General features: G+C 34.5%; 1 protein-coding gene across 2 annotated transcripts in view; it reads right to left on the bottom strand.

The window, feature by feature from the left end:
* Positions 1 to 15,000, bottom strand: part of trim16 (tripartite motif containing 16) — a 25,280-nt gene that overhangs the window by 7,218 nt on the left and 3,062 nt on the right. For both annotated transcript variants that reach the window (XR_014536178.1, XM_083557500.1), the window contains exon 2: positions 3,765 to 3,860. Coding sequence is in view for 1 of the 2 variants with exons in the window: in XM_083557500.1 (XP_083413626.1) it covers positions 3,765 to 3,860 (96 nt within the window). In the remaining variant the exon portion in view is untranslated. The remainder of the gene's footprint in view (positions 1 to 3,764; positions 3,861 to 15,000) is intronic.

The raw sequence follows: 15,000 nt of genomic DNA, 5'->3' as shown, positions 1-15,000 counted from the left end.
TACAAATAAATAGTAAAAAAAATCATACATTGTGTTTTCTGGATTTCTTTTATAGATTATGTCTCTCACAGTGGACATGCACCTACGATGACAATTTCAGACCCCTCCATGATTTCTAAGTGGGAAACCTTGCAAAATAGCAGGGTGTTCAAATACTTATTTTCCTCACTGTATATATAAAGATTGGGACATTGGACCTTCTCCAAACCGTTACCACAAAGCTGGAGGAACACAATTGTACAGGACGTCTTTGAATGGTGTAATACAATTTTGCATTCACTTGAACTTTGAAACCCAAACCTGTTCCAGCCTGGCGATGCCCCTGTCCACAAAGTGAACATTAGTGGACATTAGTTAATATTAGTGGGCATTAGTGAACATTAGTGAACATTAATAGACATAAGTGGACATAAGTAAACATTAGTGGACATTAGTGAACAGGTATCGCCACAGGTATCGTTAGCCGGCAGGGTACCGGTGGAAATTGGGCTACTGTTGGCCGAAGGAGGAGAAGGAGAGGAGGAAGACGTCTACAGAGACGGCAGGAAAAGGAGCAGTGTAGGAGAGTAGAGGTTCGGGTTGGTACTTTAAATGTTGGTACTATGACGGGTAAAGGGATAGAGGTAGCTGATATGATGGAGAGGAGAAAGGTAGATATGCTGTGTGTTCAGGAGACCAAGTGGAAAGGGAGTAAGGCCAGGAACATTGGAGGTGGGTTTAAACTGTTTTATCATGGTGTGGATGGAAAAAGTAATGGAGTAGGGGTGATTCTGAAGGAAGAGTACAGTAAGAGTGTAGTGGAGGTAAAGAGAGTTTCTGATAGGGTGATGATCGTGAAGGTGGAGGCTGAAGGGATAATGATAAATGTCATCAGTGCCTATGCTCCACAAGTGGGCTGTGAGATGGAGGAGAAGGAAAGATTTTGGAGTGAATTAGATGAAGTGGTAGATGGTGTACCTAGGAAAGAACGATTGGTGATTGGGGCAGACTTTAATGGACATGTAGGTGAAGGGAACAGAGGTGATGAGGAGGTGATGGGTAGGTATGGTTTCAAGGAGAGGAATGTGGAAGGGCAGATGGTGGTAGATTTTGCTAAAAGGATGGAAATGGCAGTGGTGAACACGTATTTTAAGAAGAAGGAGGATCATAGGGTGACGTATAAGAGTGGAGGAAGGTGCACACAGGTGGATTATCTTCTGTGTAGAAGATGCAACCTGAAGAAGATTGGAGACTGTAAGGTGTTGGCGGGGGACAGTGTAGCTAGACAGCATCGGATGGTGGTCTGTAGGATGGTTTCGGAGGCGAAGAAGAAGAGGAGGAAAGTAAGGATTGAAAGAAGAATAAGATGGTGGAAACTGAAGGAGGAAGAGTGTAGTGTGAGGTTCAGGGAAGAGGTCAGACAGGGACTTGGTGGTGGTGAAGAGGTGCCGGATGATTGGGCAACTACTGCAGGAGTGATGAGGGAGGCAGCTAGAAAAGTACTTGGTGTGACATCTGGAAATAGAAAGCAAGACAAGGAGACGTGGTGGTGGAATGAGGAAGTGCAGGAGAGCATTAGGAGAAAGAGGTTGGCAAAACAGAAGTGGGATCGACAGAGTGATGAGAAAAGTAGGCAGGAGTACAAGGAGATGCGGCAGCAGGTAAAAAGGGATGTGGCGAAAGCCAAGGAAAAGGCATATGAGGAGCTGTATAAGAGGTTGGACACTAAGGAAGGAGAAAAGGATTTGTAGAGATTGGCCAGGCAGAGGGACCGAGCTGGGAAGGATGTACTGCAAGTTAGAGCAATAAAGGATGGAGAGTGAAATGTGTTGACTAGTGAGGAGAGTGTGTTGAGAAGATGGAGGGAGTATTTTGAGCAGCTGATGAATGAGGAAAATCAGAGAGAGAGAAGGTTGGAGGATGTGGAGTTGGTGAAGCAGGATGTAGATAGGATTAGTAAGGAGGAAGTGAGAGCAGCGATTAAGAGGATGAAGAATGGAAAGTCAGTTGGACCAGATGACATACCGGTAGAAGCGTGGAGATGTTTAGGAGAGATGTCAGTGGAGTTTTTAACCCGATTGTTTAACAGGATTCTGGAAGGGGAGAGGATGCCTGAGGAATGGAGAAGGAGTGTGCTGGTACCGATCTTTAAGCATAAGGGAGATGTGCAGACCTGCAGTAACTACAGGGGAATTAAGTTGATCAGTCACACCATGAAGTTATGGGAAAGAGTAGTGGAAGCCAGGCTGAGAGAAGAGGTGACCATCTGTGAGCAACAGTATGGTTTCATGCCGAGGAAGAGCACCACAGATGACTTATTTGCTTTAAGGATGTTGATGGAGAAGTATAGAGAAGGACAAAAGGAGCTGCATTGTGTATTTGTGGATTTAGAGAAAGCGTACGACAGAGTGCCGAGAGAGGAGTTGTGGTATTGTATGAGGAAGTCAGGTGTGTCAGAGAAGTATGTGAGGGTGGTGCAGGACATGTATGAGGACAGTGTGACGGCAGTGAAGTGTGCAGTAGGTACGACAGACTGGTTCAGGGTGAAGGTTGGACTGCATCAAGGATCGGCCCTGAGCCCTTTCCTGTTTGCAGTGGTGATGGACAGGTTGACGGACGAGGTCAGACAGGAGTCTCCCTGGACTATGATGTTTGCAGATGATATTGTGATTTGTGGTGAGAGTAGAGAGCAGGTTGAGAAGAGCCTGGAGAGGTGGAGATATGTGCTTGAGAGAAGGGGAATGAAAGTCAGTAGGAGTAAGACAGAGTACATGTGTGTGAATGAGAGGGAGGGCAGTGGAGTGATGCAGTTGCAGGGAGAAGAGGTGGAGAAGGTGGAGGAGTTCAGGTACCTGGGGTCAACAGTGCAAAGTAATGGAGAGTGTGTTAGAGAAGTAAAGAAAAGAGTGCAGGCAGGGTGGAGTGGGTGGAGAAGAGTGACAGGAGTGATTTGTGATAGTAGAGTATCTGCAAGAATGAAAGGGAAAGTTTATAGGTCTGTGGTGAGACCTGCGATGTTGTATGGATTAGAGACAGTGGCATTGAGTAAAAGACAGAGATGGAGCTGGAGGTAGCAGAGCTGAAGATGTTGAGGTTTTCGTTGGGAGTGACGAGGATGGACAAGATTAGAAATGAGTTTATTAGAGGAACAGCACATGTAGGATGTTTTGGTGACAAGGTGAGGGAGGTGAGATTGAGATGGTTTGGACATGTGCAGAGAAGGGACATGAATTATATTGGTAGAAAAATGCTGAAGATGGAGCCACCAGGTAGGAGGAAAAGAGGAAGGCCAAGGAGGAGGTTCATGGATGTGGTGAGGGAAGACATGCAGGTACTTGGTGTGAAAGAGGCAGATGTAGAGGACAGGGTGGTATGGAGACGGATGATCCGCTGTGGCGACCCCTAATGGGAGCAGCCGAAAGAAGAAGAAGAAGAAGAAGTGGACATTAGTGAACATTAATTGACATGAGTGAACATTAATGGACATTAGTGGACATTAGTGAACATTAGTGGACATTAGTAAATATTAGTGGGTATTAGTGAACATTAGTGAACATTAATAGACATAAGTGGACATTAGTGGATATTAGTAAACATAAGTGAACGTTAGTGAACATTAGTGGATATTAGTGAACATTAATGGACATTGGTGGACATAAGTAAACATTAGTGGACATTAGTGGACATTAGTGGAAATTAATTGACATTAGTGAACATTAGTGGATATTAGAGGACATTAGTGAACGTTAGTGGGCATTAGTGGACATTGATGAACATAAATGTACCTCTACAGACACAATGCAGCTCTGCAGTCTGTTAATGGATTTCTCAGCTGTTGTCACCATCTTCACCAGTTCCATCTGTTTCTCCTGCAGCTCTTTCTGTGGATTTACGAACATTTACACAATTTATTTATACACACACATTATACACATTATACACACATTATACACACAGTATACACATACACACAGTATACACACACATTATACACACAGTATACACACACATTATACACACACATTATACACACAGTATACACACACATTATACACACAGTATACACATACACACAGTATACACACACATTATACACACAGTATACACATACACACAGTATACATTCTATACTTATAATCTACACTTTATACTCTACACTCTACAATTTATACTCTACAATTTATACTCTACACTTTATACTCTACACTCTACAATTTATACTCTACACTTTATACTCTACACTCTACAATTTATACTCTACAATTTATACTCTACACTTTATACTCTACACTCTACAATTTATACTCTACAATTTATACGCTACACTTTATACTTTACACTCTACAATTTATACTCTACACTTTATACTCTACACTCTACAATTTATACTCTACAATTTATATGCTACACTTTATACTTTACACTCTACAATTTATACTCTACACTTTATACTCTACACTCTACAATTTATACTCTACAATTTATACTCTACACTCTACAATTTATACTCTACACTCTACAGTTTATACTCTACAATTTATACGCTACACTTTATACTCTACACTCTACAATTTATACTCTACAATTTATACGCTACACTTTATACTCTACACTCTACAATTTATACTCTACACTTTATACTCTACACTCTACAATTTATACTCTACAATTTATACTCTACATTTTATACTCTACACTCTATAATTAATACTCTACACTTTATACTCTACACTCTACAATTTATACTCTACAATTTATACTCTACACTTTATACTCTACACTCTACAATTTATACTCTACAATTTATACGCTACACTTTATACTTTACACTCTACAATTTATACTCTACACTTTATACTCTACACTCTACAATTTATACTCTACAATTTATATGCTACACTTTATACTTTACACTCTACAATTTATACTCTACACTTTATACTCTACACTCTACAATTTATACTCTACAATTTATACTCTACACTCTACAATTTATACTCTACACTCTACAGTTTATACTCTACAATTTATACGCTACACTTTATACTCTACACTCTACAATTTATACTCTACAATTTATACGCTACACTTTATACTCTACACTCTACAATTTATACTCTACAATTTATACTCTACACTCTACAATTTATACTCTACAATTTGTACTCTACACTTTATACTCTACAATTTATACTCTACAATTTATACTCTACACTCGACAATTTATACTCTACACTTTATACTCTACACTACAATTTATACTCTACACTTTATACTCTACACTCTACAATTTATACTCTACACTTTATACTCTACACTCTACAATTTATACTCTACAATTTATACTCTACACTCTACAATTTATACTCTACACTTTATACTCTACACTCTACAATTTATACTTTACAATTTATACGCTACACTCTACAATTTATACTCTACACTTTATACTCTACACTCTACAATTTATACTCTACACTTTATACTCTACACTCTACAATTTATACTCTACACTTTATACTCTACACTCTACAATTTATACTCTACACTTTATACTCTACACTCTACAATTTATACTCTACAATTTATACTCTAAACTTTATACTCTACACTCTACAATTTATACGCTACACTTTATACTCTACACTCTACAATTTATACTCTACAATTTATACTCTACACTTTATACTCTACACTTTATACTCTACACTCTACAATTTATACTCTACAATTTATACTCTACAATTTATACTCTACAATTTATACTCTACACTCTACAATTTATACGCTACACTTTATACTCTACACTCTACAATTTATACTCTACACTCTATACGCTACACTCTACAATTTATACTCTACAATTTATACGCTACACTTTATACTCTACACTCTACAATTTATACTCTACAATTTATACTCTACACTTTATACTCTACACTTTATACTCTACACTCTACAATTTATACTCTACAATTTATACTCTACACTTTATACTCTACACTCTACAATTTATACGCTACACTTTATACTCTACACTCTACAATTTATACTCTACACTCTATACTCTACACTCTACAATTTATACTGTACAATTTATACGCTACACTTTATACTCTACACTCTACAATTTATACTCTACAATTTATACTCTACACTTTATACTCTACACTTTATACTCTACACTCTACAATTTATACTCTACACTCTATACGCTACACTTTATACTCTACACTCTACAATTTATACTCTACACTTTATACTCTACACTCTACAATTTATACGCTACACTTTATACTCTACACTCTACAATTTATACTCTACACTTTATACTCTACACTCTACAATTTATACTCTACAATTTATACTCTACACTTTATACTCTACACTTTACAATTTATACTCTACACTCAATACGCTACACTTTATACTCTACACTCTACAATTTATACTCTACACTTTATACTCTACACTCTACAATTTATACGCTACACTTTATACTCTACACTCTACAATTTATACTCTACACTTTATACTCTACACTCTACAATTTATACTCTACAATTTATACTCTACAGTTTATACTCTACACTCTACAATTTATACTCTACACTCTATACGCTACACTTTATACTCTACACTCTACAATTTATACTCTACACTTTATACTCTACACTCTACAATTGATACTCTACAATTTATACTCTACACTCTACAATTTATACGCTACACTTTATACTCTACACTCTACAATTTATACTCTACAATTTATAATCTACACTTTATACTCTACACTCTACAATTTATACTCTACAATTTATACTCTACACTTTATACTCTACACTCTACAATTTATACTCTACAATTTATACTCTACACTTTATACTCTACACTCTACAATTTATACTCTACACTTTATACTCTACACTCTACAATTTATACTCTACAATTTATACTCTACACTTTATACTTTACACTCTACAATTTATACTCTACACTCTATACGCTACACTTTATACTCTACACTCTACAATTTATACTCTACACTTTTTACTCTACACTCTACAATTTATACTCTACACTTTATACTCTACACTCTACAATTTATACTCTACAATTTATACTCTACACTTTATACTTTACACTCTACAATTTATACTCTACAATTTATACTCTACACTTTATACTTTACACTCTACAATTTATACGCTACACTTTATACTCTACACTCTACAATTTATACTCTACACTTTATACTCTACACTCTACAATTTATACTCTACACTTTATACTCTACACTCTACAATTTATACGCTACACTTTATACTCTACACTCTACAATTTATACTCTACAATTTATACTCTACACTTTATACTCTACACTCTACAATTTATACTCTACAATTTATACTCTACACTTTATACTCTACACTCTACAATTTATACGCTACACTTTATACTCTACACTCTACAATTTATACTCTACAATTTATACTCTACACTTTATACTCTACACTCTACAATTTATACGCTACACTTTATACTCTACACTCTACAATTTATACTCTACACTCTATACGCTACACTTTATACTCTACACTCTACAATTTATACTCTACACTTTATACTCTACACTCTACAATTTATACTCTACAATTTATACGCTACACTTTATACTCTACACTCTACAATTGATACTCTACACTTTATACTCTACACTCTACAATTTATACTCTACAATTTATACTCTACACTTTATACTCTACACTCTATACGCTACACTTTATACTCTACACTCTACAATTTATACTCTACACTTTATACTCCACACTCTACAATTTATACTCTACACTTTATACTCTACACTCTACAATTTATACTCTACAATTTATACGCTACACTTTATACTCTACACTCTACACTTTATACTCTACACTTTATACTCTACACTCTACAATTTATACTCTACAATTTATACGCTACACTTTATACTCTACACTCTACAATTTATACTCTACAATTTATACGCTACACTTTATACTCTACACTCTACAATTTATACTCTACACTTTATACTCTACACTCTACAATTTATACTCTACAATTTATACTCTACACTTTATACTCTACACTCTACAATTTATACGCTACACTTTATACTCTACACTCTACAATTTATACTCTACACTTTATACTCTACACTCTACAATTTATACTCTACACTTTATACTCTTCACTCTACAATTTATACGCTACACTTTATACTCTACACTCTACAATTTATACTCTACACTTTATACTCTACACTCTACAATTTATACTCTACAATTTATACTCTACACTTTATACTCTACACTCTACAATTTATACGCTACACTTTATACTCTACACTCTACAATTTATACTCTACAATTTATACTCTACACTCTACAATTTATACTCTACAATTTATACGCTACACTTTATACTCTACACTCTACAATTTATACTCTACAATTTATACGCTACACTTTATACTCTACACTCTACAATTTATACTCTACAATTTATACGCTACACTTTATACTCTACACTCTACAATTTATACTCTACACTTTATACTCTACACTCTACAATTTATACTCTACAATTTATACTCTACACTTTATACTCTACACTCTACAATTTATACTCTACACTCTATACGCTACACTTTATACTCTACACTCTACAATTTATACTCTACACTTTATACTCTACACTCTACAATTTATACTCTACACTTTATACTCTACACTCTACAATTTATACGCTACACTTTATACTCTACACTCTGCAATTTATACTCTACAATTTATACTCTACACTCTACAATTTATACGCTACACTTTATACTCTACACTCTACAATTTATACTCTACAATTTATACTCTACACTCTACAATTTATACTCTACAATTTATACTCTACACTTTATACTCTACACTCTACAATTTATACTCTACAATTTATACGCTACACTTTATACTCTACACTCTACAATTTATACTCTACAATTTATACGCTACACTTTATACTCTACACTCTACAATTTATACTCTACACTTTATACTCTACACTCTACAATTTATACTCTACACTTTATACTCTACACTCTACAATTTATACGCTACACTTTATACTCTACACTCTGCAATTTATACTCTACAATTTATACTCTACACTCTACAATTTATACGCTACACTTTATACTCTACACTCTACAATTTATACTCTACAATTTATACTCTACACTCTACAATTTATACTCTACACTTTATACTCTACACTCTACAATTTATACTCTACAATTTATACTCTACACTCTACAATTTATACTCTACACTTTATACTCTACACTCTACAATTTATACTCTACAATTTATACTCTACATTTTACAATTTATACTCTACACTTTATACTCTACACTCTACAATTTATACTCTACAATTTATACGCTACACTTTATACTCTACACTCTACAATTTATACTCTACACTTTATACTCTACACTCTACAATTTATACTCTACACTTTATACTCTACACTCTACAATTTATACTCTACACTCTATACGCTACACTTTATACTCTACACTCTACAATTTATACTCTACACTTTATACTCTACACTCTACAATTTATACTCTACACTTTATACTCTACACTCTACAATTTATACGCTACACTTTATACTCTACACTCTGCAATTTATACTCTACAATTTATACTCTACACTCTACAATTTATACGCTACACTTTATACTCTACACTCTACAATTTATACTCTACAATTTATACTCTACACTCTACAATTTATACTCTACACTTTATACTCTACACTCTACAATTTATACTCTACACTTTATACTCTACACTCTACAATTTATACTCTACAATTTATACTCTACACTTTATACTCTACACTCTACAATTTATACTCTACAATTTATACTCTACACTTTATACTCTACACTCTACAATTTATACTCTACAATTTATACTCTACAATTTATACTCTACACTCTACAATTTATACGCTACACTTTATACTCTACACTCTACAATTTATTCTCTACACTCTATACGCTACACTTTATACTCTACACTCTACAATTTATACTCTACACTTTATACTCTACACTCTACAATTTATACTCTACACTTTATACTCTACACTCTACAATTTATACTCTACACTTTATACTCTACACTCTACAATTTATACTCTACACTTTATACTCTACACTCTACAATTTATACTCTACACTTTATACTCTACACTCTACAATTTATACTCTACACTTTATACTCTACACTCTACAATTTATACGCTACACTTTATACTCTACACTCTACAATTTATACTCTACACTTTATACTCTACACTCTACAATTTATACTCTACACTCTACAATTTATACTCTACAATTTATACGCTACACTTTATACTCTACACTCTACAATTTATACTCTACAATTTATACTCTACACTTTATACTCTACACTCTACAATTTATACTCTACAATTTATACTCTACACTTTATACTCTACACTCTACAATTTATACTCTACACTTTATACTCTACACTCTACAATTTATACTCTACAATTTATACGCTACACTTTATACTCTACACTCTACAATTTATACTCTACACTTTATACTCTACACTCTACAATTTATACTCTACAATTTATACTCTACACTTTATACTCTACACTCTACAATTTATACTCTACACTCTATACGCTACACTTTATACGCTACACTCTACAATTTATACTCTACACTTTATACTCTACACTCTACAATTTATACTCTACACTTTATACTCTACACTCTACAATTTATACGCTACACTTCATACTCTACACTCTACAATTTATACTCTACAATTTATACTCTACACTTTATACTCTACACTCTACAATTTATACTCTACACTTTATACTCTACACTTTATACTCTACACTCTACAATTTATACTCTACAATTTATACTCTACACTTTATACTCTACACTCTACAATTTATACGCTACACTTTATACCCTACACTCTACAATTTATACTCTACAATTTATACTCTACACTTTATACTCTACACTCTACAATTTATACTCTACACTCTATACGCTACACTTTATACTCTACACTCTACAATTTATACTCTACACTTTATACTCTACACTCTACAATTTATACTCTACAATGTATACGCTACACTTTATACTCTACACTCTACAATTTATACTCTACAATTTATACTCTACACTTTATACTCTACACTCTACAATTTATACTCTACACTCTATACGCTACACTTTATACTCTACACTCTACAATTTATACTCTACACTTTATACTCTACACTCTACAATTTATACTCTACAATGTATACGCTACACTTTATACTCTACACTCTACAATTTATACTCTACAATTTATACTCTACACTTTATACTCTACACTCTACAATTTATACTCTACACTCTATACGCTACACTTTATACTCTACACTCTACAATTTATACTCTACACTTTATACTCTACACTCTACAATTTATACTCTACAATGTATACGCTACACTTTATACTCTACACTCTACAATTTATACTCTACAATTTATACTCTACACTTTATACTCTACACTCTACAATTTATACTCTACACTCTATACGCTACACTTTATACTCTACACTCTACAATTTATACTCTACACTTTATACTCTACACTCTACAATTTATACTCTACAATTTATACTCTACACTTTATACTCTACACTCTACAATTTATACGCTACACTTTATACTCTACACTCTACAGTTTATTCTCTACACTCTATACGCTACACTTTATACTCTACACTCTACAATTTATACTCTACACTTTATACTCTACACTCTACAATTTATACGCTACACTTTATACTCTACACTCTACAATTTATACTCTACACTTTATACTCTACACTCTACAATTTATACTCTACAATTTATACTCTACACTTTATACTCTACACTCTACAATTTATACTCTACAATTTATACTCTACACTTTATACTCTACACTCTACAATTTATACGCTACACTTTATACTCTACACTCTACAATTTTTACTCTACAATTTATACTCTACACTTTATACTCTACACTCTACAATTTATACGCTACACTTTATACTCTACACTCTACAATTTATTCTCTACACTCTATACGCTACACTTTATACTCTACACTCTACAATTTATACTGTACACTTTATACTCTACACTCTACAATTTATACTCTACACTTTATACTCTACACTCTACAATTTATACTCTACAATTTATACTCTACACTTTATACTCTACACTCTACAATTTATACTCTACACTCTAAAATTTATACGCTACACTTTATACTCTACATTAGGGGTGGCTAACCAGTCAGAGGCCGAGAGCCACATTTTTTACTGTGTTACCGCAAAGAGCCACATCATACACATGGGCACACATGAACATCACCCATCCCTTCCTCTTACACACCCACACACAACCACATACACCCCCCCCCCCCACACACACACCTCTGCTCAGCCAGATTTATTGTAAATGTCACACACCAACATAATGACAGAAATTGACTCCTACAGTTCTGAGATCACAGGACAGTCATTTTCAACAATGAACACTGCACTGCCTCACACACACAAACTCTTAGTTTAACCAAGTCCACAAACAAAAATATAATAATTTACAATAGCGTTTTTCTTTTACTCTGCATGTTAGTGGGACTTTTGGCATCCTTGCCTTGAACAATCCCCTTCAAATCTGCCTCGGATTCCGTTGTTGCCACTCGAAGCAATTCTTTCACACGTGTGTCAGTCAGAACAGATCGATGCTTTGATTTCACGTGTTTCAGGGTAGAAAACAAGGACTTTGTTTGTGGGTTTTTTTATGTGCGTGTTCACTTCGCTTAAGTTTAATACGGTATTTTCGTCAAATGCGCATGCGCGTGAGATGAATATACCGCAGGGGCAATTAATTTTTTACAAGGGGCCACATGAGAAACCTGAATTGTGTCAGAGGGCCACACCAACAATAATATTTTAGAGATGCACCAAAATGAAAATTCAATTCAAATGGCAATGAAATTCATCATTTTGTGTGTTATGCCTTTTGCCTTGGCACCATCACTGGAAAACTTTCCTGCCTTTTCAAAACCATCCTCTACAGACGGACTGCGCATGCTCAGATCGACTTTACTTTTCTGCGCCGCGTTCTTCTCATATTTAGAAGGCAATCGGGATGTTTGGATTTCAGGTGATAAATTAAACCCGATGTGGAGAAACTCTTTGCAGATACACCCCCTCTTAAAATTTCAGCATTGCATGTTTTGTAAATCGCTCTCCTCACACCGCACACATGTTGCTCTTATCCAGATAACCGTGTGCTGCTGCGCTTTTTTATTGCCTCATTGCAATTGTGTTTCGTCTGAAATACCACAAAGTTTCCCAGTATGGGCTAAGCTCATTCCAGTCTTAAAATACCGTATTGAACTCAAGCGAAGCGAACACGCACATTAAAAAAACAAACAAACACAAACTTCAATATGAACGTAAGAGCCGCATGAAACCAGCCAAAGAGCCGCATGCGGGTCGCGAGCCACGGGTTGGCCACCCCTGATCTACATCTACAATTTATACTCTACAATTTATACTCTACATTTTATACTCTACACTCGATACTCTATACTCTACACTTTATACCTTACACTCTATACTCTACACTCTATACGCTACACTCTATACTCTACACTTTATACTTTACACTATACTCTACACTTTATACTTTACACTTTATACTTTACACTCTATACTCTACACGCTATACTCTACACGCTATACTCTACACGCTATACTCTACACTTTATACTCTACACTCTATACTCTACACTCTATACTCTACACTTTATACTTTACACTCTATACTCTACACTCTATACTCTACACTCTACACTTTATACTTTACACTCTATACTCTACACGCTATACTCTACACTTTATACGTTACGCTCTATACTCTACACTTTATACTCTATACTCTATACTCTACACTCTACACTCTATACTCTACACTTTATACTTTATACTATACTCTACACTTTATACTCTACACTCTATACGCTACACTCTATACTCTACACTTTATACTCTACACTCTATACGCTACACTCTATACTCTACAGTTTATACTTTACACTATACTTTACACTCTATACTCTACACTTTATACTTTACACTCTATACTCTACACCTTATACTTTACACTCTATACTCTACACTTTATACTTTACACTCTATACTCTACACTATACTCTACACTTTATACTCTACACTCCATACTCTACACTTTATACTTTACACTATACTCTACACTTTATACTTTACACTCTATACTCTACACTTTATACTCTACACGTTATACTTTACACTCTATACTCTACACTTTATACTTTACACTCTATACTTTACACTTTATACTCTACACTCTATACTCTACACTTTATACATTACACTCTATACTCTACACTCTAGATTCTACACTCTATACTCTACACTTTGTACTTTACACTTTATACTCTACACTCTATACTGTACACTCTATACTCAACACTTTATACTCTACATTCTCTACTCTACAATCTATACTCTATACTCTACACTCTATAATCTACACTTTATACTCTGCACGTTATACTTTACACTCTACACCCCACACTCTACACTCTATTCTCCACACTTTACACTCTACACTCTATACCATACACTCCACAATCTATACTCCACCCTTTACACTGTATACGCTACACTACACTCCACACTCTACACTCCACACTCTACACTCCACAGTCTACACTCTACACTTCATACTTTACACTCTACACTTCATACTCTACACTCTACACTTTATATTTTACACTCTATACTCCACACTCTATACACTCCACTCCA

This window comes from Silurus aristotelis, assembly GCF_946808225.1.
Source record: "Silurus aristotelis genome assembly, chromosome: 12".
In the NCBI taxonomy this organism is placed as follows: Eukaryota; Metazoa; Chordata; class Actinopteri; order Siluriformes; family Siluridae; genus Silurus; species Silurus aristotelis.
This window is presented reverse-complemented; position numbering and strand designations above follow the sequence as displayed.